The sequence below is a fragment of the Talpa occidentalis genome, unplaced genomic scaffold, assembly GCF_014898055.3.
Source record: "Talpa occidentalis isolate TD23 unplaced genomic scaffold, MPIMG_talOcc4v2.1 talOcc4.16, whole genome shotgun sequence".
Lineage (NCBI taxonomy): Eukaryota > Metazoa > Chordata > Mammalia > Eulipotyphla > Talpidae > Talpa > Talpa occidentalis.
The window spans coordinates 37,725,380-37,744,959 of record NW_023601653.1 but is presented as its reverse complement, the minus strand read 5'-3'; the positions used below and the strand labels follow the sequence as shown (position 1 = coordinate 37,744,959).

The 19,580-nt window shown below is 39.5% G+C and overlaps 1 protein-coding gene across 4 annotated transcripts in view; it reads right to left on the bottom strand.

The window, feature by feature from the left end:
* The window catches only part of GRIP1 (glutamate receptor interacting protein 1), a 694,619-nt gene that overhangs the window by 424,470 nt on the left and 250,569 nt on the right, over positions 1–19,580 (bottom strand). For 2 of the 4 annotated variants that reach the window (XM_054696250.1, XM_054696251.1), the window contains exon 1: positions 894–1,188. The exons of the other annotated variants lie outside the window; for them this stretch is intronic. In XM_054696250.1, the coding sequence (XP_054552225.1) occupies positions 894–1,026 (133 nt within the window). In that variant the 5' untranslated portion in view covers positions 1,027–1,188. Of the gene's footprint in view, positions 1–893; positions 1,189–19,580 lie in introns of those variants that run through there. 4 annotated transcript variants of the gene reach the window in all.

Here is a 19,580-nt window from a genome sequence, read left to right as displayed (position 1 = left end):
AGATAAAAATAATTTTGATTTTGTAAATGCAGATCATATATATAACTGTCAGTTTACCCCGTTGAGGGTACTTCAAAAACCCAATGTCTTCTGCCTACTGTAGCTCTACCCTAAGACATTTCTGGACATATTAAATCTAAAAGTCTAAACCTCACCAGAAACTCAAAGTGTTACAGGACAGGGACTCCCCCTTTCCTGGGGATGACCCTGTTACAAAAGCAATAATAAATACAAGAAAACTCTAGTTCCCTTCAATTTATAAGCTAGTTTACAAATATTTCAATATGGGTATATTGTTTTAATCTACAGGTATCCGTGCTTCTAGTTGACAGGAAATAAGAGTTCCCTTATTTTAGTAACAAAATAATGGACTTGCCTTAAAGAAAAACATTTGAACTTCCTTGTACAAACAACACCTTAGTTTAATGACAGAGCGCTGTCCAGAAGCCTATATCAGGAGCATTAATCATCAGCATTAACTTGAACATGAACAGTCATTTCTTCCAAATAGACTAGCCTTCCCTACTCTGAAGGGAGTGGGGTGAGGGTAAGCAAGTAGTTCTTTACAAACAACAACAGAGCATATTCCAACCACCTCCTACGCTGGCTTGCAAGCTACTTCTTCCAACGACTCATTAAAATGATAACATAATCAACTGCTGGCACTTAAAAATTTAACCATTATATAGACCTCTGCTGAGTCTATTATCTAGATATTATCTGATGCCTATTCTTGCAACAAATCAAGCAAAATGTAGCATTCAGTACTTACAGACTACTCACAGAACATACCATCTGGGAAACCCTTTGCATTTAAGATTAAAGCTCCACACAGGCTTATTGTTAACCCCAGCATGCGGGAAGAACAAGAGAGGGTGGAGGGAAGCGCTTACTTCGAAAATGCTCTGAAGCATAATAATAGACATCCTCATAGCCCTCGTGGTAATCCTCTTCTGGTCGGTACTTTTTCCCCTTTCTTCTCCTAGATCTTCTTATCTGCTTGACAAAACCCAGGAAGCGGTCCATCTCTCACTCACCGTGCAGCCTGGCTCAGCCAGCACCACAGTGGAGCAACAGCCCAGCTGCTCAGGGAACCGGTGGAGCATGAATACCCAGCCCCAGACCTGGGGACCGGGATGAGCTACCCTCCCGTCCGCCTCTGGGCTACCACCCACGCAGAGGTATCAGCCATGGGAGGGAAAAACAGAAGAGCCATGGGGGGTTATCTTGACAAGATTTCTCATATAGTTCAATAAACAATCAAATGTGCAGTGAAAAAGAAAAAAAGGGAAGGAGAAAGTGCAATGATAATAAAAGGCTAAGGTTAAAAAAAAACAAACTGCAAAGCTTTGAACTTCAAAGAGCTTCAAAACAAAACAGAACAAAAGTTGGACAAGAGATAAAGCGGAGGCAAGAGGCGTCCCAGTGCTAGAATTTCACTATCCAAGCTCTCCATCACCAGGGGCGGGGAAACATGTTTAGTCAATGGACTGAACCAATGCTAGAGACTGAATCCGCTCCTTTTTACCTGCTAATCCCACCCCCTAATCCCAGCACCCTTTATCAGAAAGTGGTGTTTGGGAAACTTCTAGCAAAGCTGTTGTTTTTGCAATGGGCAGACTGATTAACCCTTGGTGCTCTCTTGCACATCATATTGATGAGTAGCAAAGTGGTTTCATCCATATGCACAGCTCTTGCTAACAAAAGTGTGCTGTATGTGTTAATTGGAGCAGCAGGGAGAAGGCTCAGCAGCTGCTTTCAAATGACACACTTACCCACTGGGCATTAATGTATTCCAATCGCTGTTTGATCTAAATATTAAAATGTGCTTCACAGAGAGGCTTCGCATAGATTTAGTAACAGCATACCATAATCAGCAAATAAAAGAAACTGTATGGTTTTAGGAGAAAGAAATACAAATAATCCAACTTTGCTTACACCGATCTCAAATACCAATCCAGCTAAATTATTATACTTTTTTGAAAAATATGAAAACAAATGTGCTAAATAGCAAACAAAACAGTTCTTCATGATGAGGACAGAGGGATATAGATTTTGAAATATGTTCACATTATGTTCATTTTTGGTCTCTAATATCACAAACTTTTTTTTTAAGTAACCAATCAGAAATACTTATGGGTAAAGAGGTACTGTAATGTCTAGACAGGTCAGCCTGAATCATGGATAATCATTTTCTCTAGCTTTCTTCCAGCTTTCAGTAAAAACAAAATTTTAACCCCAGGAAAAACTGAATTTGTTTTAGAATACTAATAATCAAACATGTCAGCATATTACCCAATAAACTAATGACATTCTGTACATCCTAGTTCTTAGAAATTTTATTTTTAATAAAAGCTTCTTACTGTATAAATGTTGTTCAATATTTATAAAGTACCAAGTGCATAGCACTATCCCATAGGGAAGTGATTATACACTGCACACAACCCAATGTTAAATTCAGAAACTTTTTTTTTCTTTTTCAGATTTAGACAGTTATCTATTTTCAAATATAAACTGCTAATGATGGAGTAAGGGAAATACTTACTAAGAGAGGTAAGTATTTATCAACAGAGAACATTTCATCTCAAAAATTCTTTGGTTACACAAATTTCCCCTATTCCTAGAGATTAAGTTTGTGGAGAGAAACACAAACTTAATGATGCTGACAAAAGATGACTATAAAATGTTATATGAACATCATTAAACCAAAAAATCACTTGTCCTTAGGCTGCAAGGCCTTTATTTATTATTCTGACTCCCTCAACCAAAAAATAAAAACTACAACAATTTAGTAGCAGTGAACTAGAATTTGAAGATCTGAAGTTTTGATCTTGAATAGGTCACTAAATAAATAAATAATACATAATGTTCTCATTTAATCCTCCTGCCAACCTTCATAAAATGAGATGATGAGGAAAGAAGGTTTGAAGGTGTTTTAGTGGTTTATCTAAGATCACCAACGCAAATGCTGCATAGTAGTAGGCATTTTTTTTTTCATACAAATTCTGAGATTATCTGGTGTTTCTGAGAATTATTTGCTTTCAGTGATTCACTGTTTTCTATGTAAATCTGCTATTGAAGTAGAATTTGAAAATAGTTGCTGACTTTTCTTTTTAATTTGGCGGAACATTTATCCTGGTATATGTAATTACCATGTCAAGTATATTTGTCCCCCAGAGATTTTGCAGGCAACACCTTTTACCCAACTTCACCTAAAGTATGATAACTTCTAAATTAGTAGAATCCACATTATTTATGTTTGGTAGATATAAGCTCCAAGTTCAATTTGAAAGTAAAGCCATAGAGTAGAAGATGTTTCAGTAGACTGAAGAGTCCTTGTTAAAACATTCCAGTACTGATTTTTAATTTTAGTATTTCAAGAGACTGTTATTTCCTGAAGCAGTAATACATGCATAAACACCTTTTTTCTAGTTTTGAATGATTTATTTGGTAGATTAATGTTTCAACACCTGATTATAATGGCAAAATTTTATGCGAGTTGAATCTGGTGGTGTGAGGAAAGAGTTGAGAGCTCAGTCATATACTTGGAATAGGGTATGGTAGAGGAACTTAACTACACTATTAAAACAATAATAGATACTGGCCAGCAGGAACAGGGGCTCTGTTATTTAGAGGAGGTTTACTGGGTCTAACTATTTTTTTTAATAGTTTTTTTTTAAGATTTATTCATTTATGCATACAAGAGATGGGGTACAGGCCAGAGATGCAGGGGGTGGAGTAAGAGGATTCACCAGAGACAAAGCGGGGAATAGAAGAGGCAGATGGACTGAAACACACTGCTGAGGGGAGCAGTGGGTGAGACAGGAGAGGTCTGCTTCACCATGTGGGTTTCTCTCTGACCGCCTGGGGATTGAACTCGTGCTGCAGAGGCTGCAGATTGCTTCATAGTGCTGTGCTTAACCCCTTGTGCCACCAGGGAGGCCCTACTGGGTAAAATTATTAAATATGGCAATGTTGGGCCTCCCCGCTGGCGTAGCAGTTGAGCGCTGGGTTGCAAAGCTGCCCGCAGCCTCAGCAGCACCAGTTCGATCCTTGGCCGCCGGGTGAGGGTCCCACATGGCGCACAGACCTCCTCTGCCACCCGCTGCTCCCCTCAGCCGTGTACTTCAGTCTGTCTGCTCTGCTCCCCGCTCTGGCTCTGGTGAATTCTCTCACCCTCCCGCGCTTCTGACTGTACCCAGTGCATGTATAAATAAATAAATATATCTTTAAAAAAAAAGAATATGGCAATATAGCAAGTGATGGAAGGTCAGGTCAGTGTGTGTGTGTGTGTGTGTGTGTGTGTGTATGAGAGAGAGAGAGAGAGAGAATGAATAACCAAAGAAGATGAGATCATTGCTACTCTGCCTTAGCAGTGATGGAGTAGATGGGATCCCAGATTCACACCATCTTTTTTGGGATTTTTTCCATCTGTCATCCTAAGTTCTCCATTCTGGTGGTCAAGAATGCACCAGCACGTTCCTGGGGACACGTTTGAGGGATGAGTCGTGGAGCAGGTTTGTAAGGCAAGACTCTGCTGCTCAGTGAGCAGAACTCTTGCTTTTTATTAGCAGAAATGAACAAGCAAGATTGATTATGTGACAATGGCAGGAGAAGCAGGGTCCAGGGGAGACAAAGGGTATTCATCTTATGGGGAACAGGATTCAAGGGGAACAATGGGTAATCAATTTTATAAGGAACAGGAGGGGATATGCCAGCCACATATACAGGGAGGACTCCCGTGCAGGTTCTTACTGTAATTTCTGAGCTACTCCCAGATCATCTTGGACCCTGACCACACAATCAGTCAACGGTTACCTAGGCATCCCCAGCCACCTTGTGATGTGGGTCGTTGTCTCAAAGCAGTGATGCAGGAGTGCTTTATCCAATTCTTTCACACACACACATAGATGTATAGAGGCCATCCACACACAGGTGCAGAAGCCCTAGGAGGGAAAGAGGCCATGTTTAACCATGGAGGACCAACCTAGAATCTATAAGGACTCTCTCTTACGTAGCAGTGAGCTAACACACCACAACTGATATATCAGTAAAGTTCTAGTCCATTCAGTTTGGTGTACTGTTGCTTTTACAGAATCACCCTCTCACCCCATGGCGCACTCACTGGTCAGTGACGCTGCTCACCAGTCATGGCACTCCACATTGTAAACAGATGGGACAGCTAAGAAGTTGTAAATGGCAATTCATAAAATAAGCATTTCCGCATGTATTTTGTTTGGCTCACATAAGTGTTGTCTTGTTATTTAAATTAGGCCAACATTTAAATATTAGAAATTTCACAAATAAACCAGGCACTTAACTTTTCTTTCTTAAAAAGTCCAAAGATCTGGGGCCTCCCGTGATGGCACAGGCAGTTGAGCGCAGTGCTGTGAAGCTGTCCTCAGCCTCTGCAGCACGGGTTCAATTCCGGCCGGCCAGTGAGGGTGGCTGGCGAGGGTCCCACATGGCGCGGTAGACCTCTCCTGTCTCGCCCACTGCTCCCCTCAGCAGTGTATTTCGTCAGTCTGCCTGTTCTGTTCCTGCTCTGTCTCTGGAGAATCCTCTCATTCTCCCACGCATCTGGCCTGCACCCCGTTTCTTGTATAAATAAATAAATAAATAAATAAATAAATAAATAAATAAATAAATAAATATTTTTTAAAAAGTCAAAAGATCTGGCAACTCTGGGACCAATTCCAACATGACAACTATTGATTAGAGCTGAGTGTTGGCCTCCACCCATAAATAAACCTGTGCTTTCCACTTGGCCATAGTCTCCTGCAGGGGGCCCAATTTGCTCATTCAGTTACCACCTGGCCCCTGCAGGCTTTTATGCTTGTGAACCTTGGTTGAGGAACTATCCTGAAACCCAGCTACTATAACACTAATTTCTGTAAGATAAATTTCAGTTTCCTTATATTTTCATGTAAAGAAAGCAGATTATTATGACAAATTGGTTTTAGTAGAGCTAAATGTTCACTAAGCTATAAAATTGAATTTCTTAGAAAAAATTTGTTGATGATGAGAAAATAAAACAGGTTGAGTTATTCAGTAACACTGCTTCAAGCTAGAATAGCAAGTATATGTTAACAAATTTTTTAAAGCTAATTCCTTTCCTTCTGGGAGGTAGACAATTGCTTGAAGAGCATTTGCATGATTTCTATACTCTTGAATTAGATTCTCCATCCCTTCTAGGGAAGAGGAATAGACCAACTCTTAAGATTAAATCTTATATTTACAACCTTTCCTAGATCACATTAAGTAGTACCCTTTTGTGTATATTTAGATTGAGTAATGGTTACAATATTTTCTCAGTAGCAGCATGAAGCAGTCTATTAGAGAAATCTTTGAGACATTAATCAATCTGGCCCTTTTATAGATGCCACGCTGTTTGCGTGTCATGGCAAGAACTGTGGTAGCCTTCCCGTGACCGTAGAGGAGACACCCCAAGACACTGAGGAGAGTAAGGCAGGAAGGGAAAACACTCCAGTCCTTGACTATGACAGCCCTTGACTATGCTTAGCCCTGTCAGACCCAACATCTCTTTCTTGTTGCAAATGATTTGTAGTATCTTCATTTACTAGCCTAGATGAAATTCACAAATCATGCAACTTATGCAAACATAAAATATCTTAATAAGCTATATTTGAATATATGTTTAATAATGTATATTTAAATAAGTGAATCAGAGAACACCATTAGAATGATCCAAATCCAAAACACTAACAACACCAAATGCTAGCGAGATTCTGGGACAGGAATGTACATTCATTGCCGGTAGAAATGCAAAATGGTACAGACATTTTGGAAGAGAGTTTGACAGTTTCTTATAAAAACTTAACATACCATTCCCATATAATTCTGCGATCACATTCATTGTTACTTAATCAAAGGACTTGAAAACATATGTCCACACAAAAACTATACTTGGATGCTTATAATTGCCAAAACTTGGAAATAACCAGGATGTCTTTCAGTAGGTAAGTGGATAAGCAAACTGATATATCCGGTAATGGAATATTATTCAGCACTAAAAAGTAATGGGCTCGCAACCCCTGAAAAGACATGAAGGAAACTTAAATGTGTATTATTTGGTGAAAGAAGGTAATTACTACTATATTCTAGAAAAGGAAACACTATTAAGACACTAAAAAGATCAGTGTTGCAAGGAGTTAGGAGAAAGGGATAATCAGAGGGACACAGAGAATTTTTCGAGCAGTACAAGTATACTCTGCCAGATACTATATGGTAGATACATGTCATTTTATGTTTGTCCAAACACATAGAATGTAAACAGCAAAAGTGAACCCTAGTATAATCTTTGGATTCTGCATGTAATGATATGACTACATAGATTTATTAGTGGTAACAAATGTACCACTCTGGCGGGTGGGGTGGGGAATGTTGCTATAGAGAGGGGATGCATATGTGGGGGCAAAAGGTACAAGGGAAATCTCTGTATTGTCTGCTCAATTTTACTGTAAAACTATAAACTGCTCTGAAAAATAAAGGCTATTAAAAAGAAAAAAACTCTTTCCTCTTTAATACTATCAGCTTTCAGGCTCAAATAATATAAATAAGTTGTTAGTTAAAGGAGTACTTATTCATGTAGCTATTTGGAAGCTATATAGATAAAGGACAAATTGTGAGTATAGGCCTTTTCCCCTCATCTCAGTATTTCTAGTGCCTCAGCCTCCATCCACAAAATCTTGTAGCCAGCCCCCCTTACCCCACCCCTGGAGAGCATCGTGACAATGCAACACTCCCACACCAACAGGGACATTTTTGGTTAGTCTGGCTGACAACTACAGAGCTATATTAACCAGGCAAATGCTACCCTATCCATGGGAATCTTCCTACATACTATCCTCCCACCCTCTTTATTCTTATTTAAGGCCCTTTTAAGTGTGAAGACTAATTATCACTCTACTATTTCAGCAGTTGATATTCAAAGACCAATAACATACTCAGAAATTTGAATGGTAAAATGCAAATATTTTTCTGTCTTCTTGCACTTTCTGAATGTATACAACAATTAAGAGAAACTAAGTTCTAAAACAAATACACTGAGTTAAAAATAAATGCTCACGGGCCTCCCCGGTGGCGCAGCGGTTGAGCGCTGGGTTGCGAAGCTGCCTGCAACCTCTGCAGCGCTGGTTCGATCCCTGGCTGCTCCCCGGCCACCGGAGGAGGGTCCCACATGGCGCGCAGACCTCTCCTGCCGCCCGCTGCTCCCCTCAGCAGTGTACTTTGGTCCTTCTGCCTGCTCTGCTCCCCGCTCTGGCTCTGGTGAATTCTCTCACCCTCCCGCGCTTCTGACTGTACTCAGTGCTTTTATAAATAAATAATAAATAAATCTTTAAAAAAAAAAAATGCTCACATTATATTATTATTCTGCCAGTAACCACACTTACATTTACTATAAGGAAAACACTGTCTGTTGTTATGCTAGAATTAAGTCATCCTAGATAAAGCATCTACAAAGGCCTGCAAATCAACAAACACTCCAATTCTTACATTTATTCAAGTAATGGAAACACTTGCTTTCATTGTGTAAAAAAAAATAAATAAAACAATAGCTCATATAGTCCAAACAGTACTCATCAAAGTCTGAAGTAAATGCTTCCAAGTTCAAGTTTTTCTAAACTCTTCTCAAGCACACAAGTCTGTAGATAAAGTAGACATTTCCACACAGAGAGAGGCCTTCATGGTTCTTGGCAGATAGTAAGTGCTCAATAAATTAATGTTTGTACTCATATGAAAGCAATGCAAAAACACCTTGGCTAACAGACAGAAATGAAATCTAACAACATATATATATATATGTACATATATACATGTATATATACATATATATTTAAAATATATATTTTTTAATAATTTTTGATTCATAAAATATTGACGTTAGGGCTTTACAGCTCATTCCCAGTTGCTCTTTCCCCCTCTTGCCACCACCATTCTAACTCCATATTGACACCAGAAATCCTGCAAGGCCCAGTCTTAGAGCAGCTCCCCCTGAAACACCGACCCCACCCTGCACAGAGTGACAGATGTTTCCTCTATACTCGGGGGTGCTTGGTCTCTGTACTCAGGGTACTTTCTGTGCCTCTTCTAAGTATCCCCCAACAGTGCCCCTTGACCCGAAAGTCTAGTTAATCAATGCACATTGGCATTATTATTAATTTGAGATATGGAAAATTGTACATATTTTTATGATTTGAGATGCTATCTTTGTTTCACCTCAATGAAATTTTTAAGTAAATATTTCACTATCATGACTTTTAACTCCTTTTTCTATTGTTTCCTATGAGGTTGCATTAAGTCAATTAATTCACAATTACAACACAAACATTACAAAAAATTTCAATATTTCTTGCTATCTGTCAAAATCTTAAAGAATTTTATGCTTTTATTTAATCTTCACCACAATCATATGACACTGGTACTCTATCTAACCTTAGTTATAAATAAGGAGATACAGAAGTTAGATAACTTGCTCTCAGTCACACAGCTGAGGTGGCACATTGACTAATCTGAAATGAAATTCATAGGTTATATAAGGTAAAAATTTAAATTTCCTATTAATAATCTGCAAATAATATCCCAGCTACTTTAAAAGTTTATGCTCGTAGAGCCTCCCCAGTGGCACAGCAGGTTGAGTGCAGCGCTGTGAAGCTGTCCACAGCCTCTGCAGTGCGGGCTCAATTCCTGGCCAGCCACAGAGATACCTATATGGCGCAGCAGACCTCTCATGCCTCGCCCACTGCTCTCCTCAACAGTGTTTTCAGTCCATCTGCCTGTTCTGCTCCCCGCTCTGTCTCTGGTGAATTCCCTGACATTCCCGTGCCTCTGGCCTGTACCCCAGCTCTTGTACAAATACAATAAATCTTTAAAAAAAAAAAAAGAGTTTATGCTCTTAAATATCAGGTTATTGCCTCTCTCAAGATTTATTTTAACTTAATAGTATTTTTTAAATTATAGCAAATTGCTGTGGTATTTGGGTGTCACTGTATACATTCACATGAATGATCTCATGGATTTAATTAAAATTTAAGATTTGCAAACAATAATCTATTTTGCAAATATATAAATGATAAAAATTATGACAAATGTCTTTAAATATGAAGTTAAAAACCTATAAGGGGAATGCATATGTTTTTCAAATTCCCTTGGTGCAAAAAAGGTTGATATACAGCCTAAGTATAAAGGTGGTTCCTTTTCAACTGGAGAGCAAGTTCTATGATCAGTGTCTGATGAGCAGATAAAAGAAGGAATGAGGAGTGAATAAATGGATGAATGAATGAATAATTGATTGAATGATGGCTGCAGAGACAAGATTTGCCTAAGCTTGCACACTGAGAGTAGAAGAGCTGTTCTATATTGGAGTGATAGCTGTGTCCTGTCACGCAGTAGGGCTAACTAACAGATAATGGGAAAGACAGGAATGTGAGACAAGGGATAACAGACACATGTTTAGACTTGCTGTCCTGCCCTATTGTGATGTTCCAACAGAACACGCTAAGTCATTGCCCCTTTAAGTGGAGGCAGACATGTATGCGACTCAGGGAGCAGCTCTATCCCAACAATCAGCAGCCAAGTCCACTTTGAGTCTTGCAACTGCCAGGTCCAGCCCACCCTATATTAGCCCAATTGCAAACTCCCTGCAGGGACTGTTGCAAACCACAGGATTTGGGGAGTGATTCATAATGCAGCATTGCATATGTGTTTAGTACAGTGCATTCTGTATTACAAATGTCTATTTATTTCTTATGTCTCTTGACCAGATTGGTGGCAGAACAAGAGACATATCTTACTAATTTTTACATCTTTGCTTTCTGACACAGTACTGGACTTAAAGTGGAAGTTAGCTGTTTAAATATGGAATGGATGGATGAAAGAATACAGTGTCATATCCTTTATGAGATTTCTTCCAATTCTAATTGCAACCACCTTAGCAATAACACCAAGGTACTGGTACCAGTGCCCAAAAATACATCGGAAGTGTCTCAGAAATAGGTACGAGACTACCTAGGAAATAGTCCCAGAACATGACAGGCACTGCTCCCATTGTTGCTAGAATGCACACCTATTTTTTGTTTGTTTGCTTAATTTTGTGCTGAATGAACTGTACCATTTTCTTTGCATGGGTGGAACTTTTTGTATTTTTTAAGTCTCAGGTCAAATTTTGTCTCCTCCTGGTGAGGCAGTCCCAGATCCCCCCCCATTATAATACAGCTTCACAGTCACTTTCTATCACATCAGCAGGTCACTTCTCACTGTCAGAAATCACTTGGTTTGGTAATATGTTCACATGTCTATTCTCTGTTCTCTTATAGACTACAACCTCCCTGAGAGTAGAGATGTTTACCCTCATGTACACCACCTACCTCAGTTTTGTGAATAGTGTGTGACCACATAAACAGTAAACATAGACAGTAAGCATTTGCTGAAAGAATGAATTAGATTTAGGAGGGGCGGAGCAACATGGCGGCGAGGAGACGCTGCGAGTAAGATCTCCCATTAAAAAAAGTTAATAGGGAGGAAAAGCGGCAGGTCCCAGTGAGAACTGGGACACGGAAGATAAACGGACGACTCCAGCAAACTACCCGAAGAAGAAAGTGGCCATAAAAGAGGACTAGAAGGGAGGGAAGCGCAGAACCCTGCTCCCCTCCCCCGCCCGCAGAGGCGGCACTCTCCGACCGGCAGAGAGGAGGAAACAACAAACCAAAACGGCCAACAAGAACAAACGACGCAGCAAGCGGGACTGTGCGTGGAAAGGAACTATTGCAGCCACCACACCCCGTGAACGGGAGCTGAGGCGAACCCTGCAGGATCCGCAGCTGCGGCGGTGAGCGAACGGCTCCGGGCGCCATTAGAGAAGAACAAAGACCCCGGGAGACGCGCACACAGCCCGGGCTGCCGGTAAGCTGGCGCGGAAATGCGGCGCGCTCGGCACACTTGAAAAGCAAGTGCAGACCTGGATCGCGGCTGCCCAGGTCCCCGCACCTGCGACCTAGGCTTGCGGGGAGACGACCTAGGCTTGCGGGGAGACTCACGGAGGTCCTCACTGAGGTGAAGGTCCCTCCCTGAGTGAGCAGGAACCAGGCGCCCAGGCACGGGAGCGGGGTGCAAAAGGCGCCATTCCCGCGCCACTGAACTGGGCTACAGCCCGCGTCCTGGAACTGAGGGCTTTGAACTGAGACCCGGGGCACGAAAATTCGGGGCGTGGTTTCTCCACGACGGTGGGGCACAAGGCAGACACAGCACCCCAAAGCTGTTGAGGTGTACCCTACCATTCCCGCTCTGTTCTCTGTCCCACGGGGTGGGGGGAGGCGAAAAACAGCCCCCCAAGGACAATAGGAGAGATCTCTGGCGCCACCTAGCGACCAGGAAAAAAAAAAGTCACTAACACCCTATAAAACAGGACATTTCTTAAGACTGCTTGAAAAGGGCAGAAGGTTTCTGGAGGACCCAGTGGCCAGCTGGGAAGTTATTCCACGCCAGGCCGCTTCCGACCAGCAGTCTGAGCCCACAGAGGGAGCAGGCACCCACGTCCGGGGCAGACCGGGTGCGCAGAAGAGTGTGCCTGAAACCGGAGGCGCAGGGACTGCATCCCGCTTCGCCATTTGAGAACAGGGACATTTCTTCAGTAAAAACTGCCTAAAACCAGCAGAAATCTCCCCCAGAAGACAGAGATGGCTCCTGGAAGAGCCAGAGGGGAGCGGAGAAGTTCACCCAAGATGTCAGTCAGTCCGAGCAACACAGTGTCCCAACGCATACGACAAATTAGAAAACAGACAGTAGGGAGTAGAAGAACCACACGCAACCTAAAAACTCCTCAGGAAAGAAGCACACCACAAAAAGAAAACCACTCCCCAGATTGCAACGACAGCAACTTGGAAGAACTTCTGAGCCTTCCAGAAAGAGAATTTAAAATTGCCATGATTAAAAAAGTGATAGATCAGAAGAAGGAAATTGAGTCCCTAAAGAGGGAAGTAAGAGAAATGCAGGAGATCAAAGAATTAATGGAGGAACTAAAGAACTCTGGGAAAAGCAATGAAAGCAGAATAGATGAAATGGAAGAACGAATAAGTAATCTTGAAGACACAGAAATAAAAAGAACCAAAACAGAAAAGGAAAGAGAAGTACGAAGGAAAAAGAATGAAGAAAGACTTCGAGAACTATCTGACTCCATGAGGAAAGGAAATATAAGAGTTATAGGAATTCCAGAAGGAGAGGAGAGAGATGTAGGAACAGAGAAAATATTCATGGATATAATTGAAGAGAACTTCCCAAATGAGAAGAAGGAGCTGAAAATTGATATACAAGAAGCAAGAAGAACACCAAACTTCCACGACGAAAGGAAAAACACAGCAAGACACATAATAGTAAAGCTCCCAAGAATCCAGGACAAGGAAAAAATAATGAAGCTGACAAGAGGGAAGAAACAGATAACATTCAAAGGAAAACCAATCAGGCTGACATCAGACTTCTCTGAAGAAACACTACGGGCAAGGAGAGAGTGGAGGGACATAGTCAACAGACTCCAAGAAAACAGATGCCAACCAAGAATACTCTATCCCGCAAGCTCTCTTTCCTCCATGAAGAAAGAATATGGACCTTCCCAGACAAAGAGAAACTCCGGAATTTCATTGCGACTAAACCCCCACTCCAAAAAATACTACAAGGAATCCTAAAGCCAGAACCTCAGAGGGACGAATAACAACGAAAGAAGACCAAAAAAAAAAAAAGTTATTAAAAGAATAAATAAATAAAATCAAAGGAAAGACAAACATAATGGCAAATACAGATGCTAACATATCAATATTAACTCTAAATGTAAATGGACTAAACTCTTCAATAAAAAGACACAGAGTTGCAGCCTGGATTAAGAAACAAAACCCAACCTTTTGCTGTCTCCAGGAAACACATTTAGCTACAAAAGATAAAAATAGGCTCAAAGTCAAAGGATGGAAAACAATCCTACAAGCAAATGGGCCAAAAAAGAAAGCAGGAACAGCTATACTTATATCAGATAAAACAGACTTCAAACTCAAAAAAATAAAAAGAGACCCCAATGGTCACTACATTATGATTAAGGGGACAATACTTCAAGAAGAAATAACACTCATTAACATATACTCACCAAACGAAAGAGCACCAAAATATATCAGACAACTGTTGTCCTCTCTGAAAACAGACATCAGAGAAAACACATATGTAGTGGGAGACTTCAACACACCACTATCAACAATGGATAGATCAACAAGACAAAAAATAAGTAAAGAAACTAAAGCTCTAAATAAGGACCTAGAGCATTTGGGCTTAACAGACATCTATAGAACACTAAACCCAAAAAAAACGGAGTACACATTTTTCTCAAGCGCACACGGATCATTCTCCAGGATCGATCACATACTGGGGCACAAGACAAACATCAACAGATACACCAAGATTGAAATCATACCAACCATCTTTTCTGACCACGAAGGCATCAAACTAGAAATAAATCATAAAAAGAAGGCAAGGAACTATCCTACCTCATGGAGATTAAAAGCCACACTACTGGAAGACCACTGGACTAACGAGGAGATCAAAGAAGAAATTAAAAAATTCTTTGAATTGAATGACAAGGAGGACACCAATATCCTAAATGTATGGGATGCAGCAAAAGCAGTAATAAGAGGAAAATATATAGCAATAGAAGCTCACATCAAAAAACAAGAAAGAACTCAAAGAAACAACCTAATCTCGAAGCTCAAAGATCTAGAAAAAGAACAACAAAAAAACCCCAGAACCAGTAGAAGAAAAGAAATAATAAAAACCAAAGCAGAAATAAATGAAATTGAAACTAAAAAAACAATCCAAAAGATCAATGAAACCAAGAGCTGGTTCTTTGAAAAAATCAATAAAATAGACAAACCCCTAGCCAGGCTCACAAAGGAAAAAAGGGAGAAAGCACAAATACACAGAATCATAAATGAAAGAGGAGAAATCACAACGGACACAGCAGAAATCAAAAGAATAATCAGTAACTACTATGAACAGTTATATGGAAACAAGTTCAACAATCTAGAGGAGATGGACAAATTCCTACAACTCTACAATCACCCAAAGCTAGATAAAGAAGAAATAGAACACCTAAACAGACCAATTACAAGCAGCGAAATTGAAATGGTAATTAAAAACCTCCCCAAAAACAAAAGCCCAGGACCTGATGGATTTACAAATGAATTCTACCAAACATTCAGAGACGAATTAGTGCCTATCCTTCACAAACTCTTCCAAAAAATTGAGAAGGAAGGGACAATACCAAACACGTTCTATGAAGCCAATATTACACTAATACCAAAACCGAATAAGGACAACACAAAAAAGGAAAACTATAGGCCAATCTCCCTAATGAACACTGATGCAAAAATCCTCAATAAAATTTTAGCTATCAGAATCCAACAATGTATCCATAAGATAATTCACCACGACCAAGTTGGATTCATTCCAGGGGCACAAGGATGGTTTAACATCCGAAAATCAATCAACGTTATCCAACACATCAACAAAAAGAAATATAAAAACCATATGATAATATCAATAGATGCTGAGAAAGCTTTCGACAAAGTGCAACACCCATTCATGATAAAAGCCCTTGAAATTCTTGGGATACAAGGAACATACCTCAACATCATAAAGGCCATCTATGACAAGCCAACAGCCAGTATCATTCTCAATGGTGAAAAGCTGAAAGCAATTCCATTAAGATCTGGAACAAGACAAGGATGTCCACTCTCACCACTGCTTTTCAATATAATACTGGAAGTCCTAGCCAGAGCAATAAGACAAGAGAAAGACATCCAAGGAATCCAAATAGGAAAAGAAGAAGTCAAACTATCACTATTTGCAGACGATATGATATTATACATAGAGAACCCCAAAAACTCCACAGAAAAGCTAATTCAACTCATCAATCAGTTCAGTAAAGTGGCAGGATACAAAATCAACATGCAAAAGTCAGTAGCCTTCCTATACACAAACAATAAATCTGAAGAAGAAGAAATAAAAAAAACCATCCCTTTTGTTATTGAAACAAAAAAAATCAAATATTTGGGAATAAATCTAACAAAAGAGATAAAGGACCTATACAAAGAAAACTATAAAACACTGTTAAAAGAAATAGAAGAAGACACAAAGAAATGGAGAGACATCCCCTGCTCGTGGATTGGAAGAATAAACATTATTAAAATGGCCATCCTTCCAAAAGCAATATACAGATTCAATGCTATTCCAATCAAAATTTCAATGTCATTCTTCAAAGAAATAGAACAATTATTGATGAAATTCATATGGAATCACAAAAAACCCCGAATAGCCAAAGCTCTCCTGAAAAAAAAAGAAAGGAATGGAGGCATCACACTCCCAGACTTCAAACTATACTACAAAGCCATAATCATCAAAACTGCATGGTATTGGAACAAGAACAGACATACAGACCAATGGAATCGAATAGAAAATCCAGAAATAAATCCACAGATTTATGGTCAACTAATCTTTGACAAAGGAGCAAAGACTATGCATTGGAGCAAAGAAAGTTTGTTCAATAAATGGTGCTGGGAAAACTGGGTCGCTACATGCAAAAGAATGAAGCTTGACCACTACCTCACACCATACACAAAAATCAACTCAAAATGGATTAAAGAACTAGACATAAGACCTGAAACCATAAAATATATAGAAGGAAATATAGGCGAAACACTACGTGATCTGCACATCAAAGACATCTTTACAGACACATCACCCAAAGCAGTGATAGTGAAGGCAAAGATAAACAGCTGGGACTACATCAAATTAAAGAGCTTCTGCACAGCAAAAGAGACAATAACAAAAACAAAGAGAAACCCCACCAACTGGGAGAACATTTTTGCACCCAACACTAATGATAAAGGACTGATCACAAAAATCTGCAAAGAACTGATGAGACTCAGCAACAACAAAGAAAATAATCCAGTCAAAAAATGGGCAGAAGAGCTAAAAAGAAACTTCTCTGAAGAGGAAATGCAAATGGCCAACAGGCATATGAAAAAATGTTCAACATCACTTGCCATCAGGGAAATGCAAATCAAAACTACCATGAGATACCATCTTACACCAGTGAGAATGGCACATATTAAAAAAACTAGCAACAACAAATGCTGGCGAGGGTGTGGAGAAAAAGGAACTCTTCTGCACTGTTGGTGGGAGTGCAAACTGGTCCAACCACTGTGGAGAGCTGTGTGGAGATTTCTGGACCTACTAAACATAGAGCTTCCATATGATCCAGCAATTCCACTCCTAGGTATTTACCCAAAGGACACAGAAACATCAATTCCAAAGAACACCTGCACCCCTATGTTTATAGCAGCACTGTTTACAATAGCTAAGCTTTGGAAACAACCCAAATGCCCAAAAATAGATGACTGGATCAAGAAGATGTGGTACATATATACCATGGAATATTACTCAGCATTCAAAAAAGATAAACACATGCAATTTGCAGCAACATGGATGGCGCTGGAAGGGATCATGCTCAGTGAAATAAGCCAAAAGAAAAAGAAAAATACCGGATGGTCTCACTCATAGCAGGAATCTAGAAAACTTAAATAAGGGACCAGGAAAATGAATAACTATAAGAAAGTGAAAATCAAAATCAACAAAAAACTATGAACCAGAGACACTTTTAGGGGGCAGGGGCGGGAGGGGAGGGATTGGGGTCAGAATGGGGGCGCTGCAATTGTATGGGGAATATAACAATAAAATTTATAAAAAATAAAAAAAAATAAAAAAAAAATAAAAGTAAAAAAAAAAAAAAAAGAATGAATTAGATTTAGTGTGAGATAAGCACATGTTGTTCATGGTTCATGGACACATATTATTTAAATTACACACAAGCCTTTAAAGTTTCCTTCTTAAAAAATATATTAACAGGGCCTCCCAGGTGGCGCAGCGGTTGAGCCCTGGGTTGCGAAGCTGCCCGCAGCCTCTGCAGCACCGGTTCATTCCCCGGCTGCTCCCCGGCCACCGGAGGAGGGTCCCACATGGCGCGCAGACCTCTCCTGCCGCCCGCTGCTCCCCTCAGCAGTGTGCCTCGGTCCTTCTGCCTGCTCTGCTCCCCGCTCTGGCTCTGGTGAATTCTCTCACCCTCCTGCGCTTCTGACTGTACCCAGTGCATGTATAAATAAATAAATAAATCTTTAAAAAAAAAAAAAAAATATATTAACAGCAAAATCAGTCATCATTGATTTGAAATAGGACCAATTGTAAATGTTGGTCAGAGCTGGCACATATTAAGTATTATCATGTCACAAGTATAAATATATTTTATAGGGTGAATGAATGTTTAAAGTAAAGACATTCCAATAGCTCTTTTAAGCTAATAGTTTTAAAATCTTCACTAAAGGTGTAAGTAAAGCTTATATCAAGTAGAAAGATGACTTAGATTTCCCCTATTCCCTCCTGCACACCCTCTACAATAAAGAAGTGCAGAATAATTGAGCATACAAATGCCAAAACAAATGAACCAGCCAAAGGTCCAATTATAAAGGGGGGGAGACAAAATACATAAGTTAATCTAACCTGGATAAACAGCTCTTTTAAAAAGTCAACAACTGGTAGTACTTTTAATGGCAAACCAGGCAAGTGTGACTGTAAATGACAGCAAAGTTGAGAATCTGAGAAATGGTTTTGTTAGAAAAAGATCAAGAAGGTAAGATGAATCATATGGCAAAGCACTTAGGGGAAGGAAAAGAAGAGAAATTTAAATAAAATTAGTCATCACAACTTGAAAAAAGAAGTAAGATTGTAGGAAACTCTTTTAAATACCAAGAAAATATTCCTGTAGCCAAATGAATTGATGAAAATAAAAACTTAAACTTTTTGAAATGCAATGCTTTGGTAAAATGAATTAACAAGCCAAGAAGCATAAATAAACAAATAAATGTGTGCCATTTAAAAATAGCTGTTTTATGCTTTCCAATAAACTGGAAGGACAAGTAGGAAGGAGAGAAAGAACTGAAGGGAGAGGGAGGAAGGAGAGAAGAGACGAAAGTCAGGAGAGACAGAAAGAGGAAATATGAATGAATTTTAAGGCAGTACAAGTCATCAGATAATACACTGTTCATAAAATGGATCTTAAACAGATTCTGTGAAATCTCACAGTTATCTAGAAACACTTCAAAATCAACACTATTTTTCCAATTCACTTAAATGAACTTAATTGCATAAAAAAGTTAACATCTTACAGCTAGAAGTCACATTCTTGTCTAAATCTTTCTGTCTACAATACCTTACATCTTCAGGGGAAATACAAATATTAAGAGTGTGCAAAGTTTCGACACCCCTGTAATGTTCAATTGGCACATTTAGCATTTTAAATTGAAAATTATTTTTAAGTTTTTATTTTTAATTTTCCCATGCTCATTCATGTTTAGCTACTGATTGAATATATTAATTAATTTTACATGGAGGAAATCTTCTTTAAAAAATTTTAAGCACAAGAATAATCTCATTTATTTAAGCCTTTGAAGTCTAATGTATTTGGACTCTAGGAA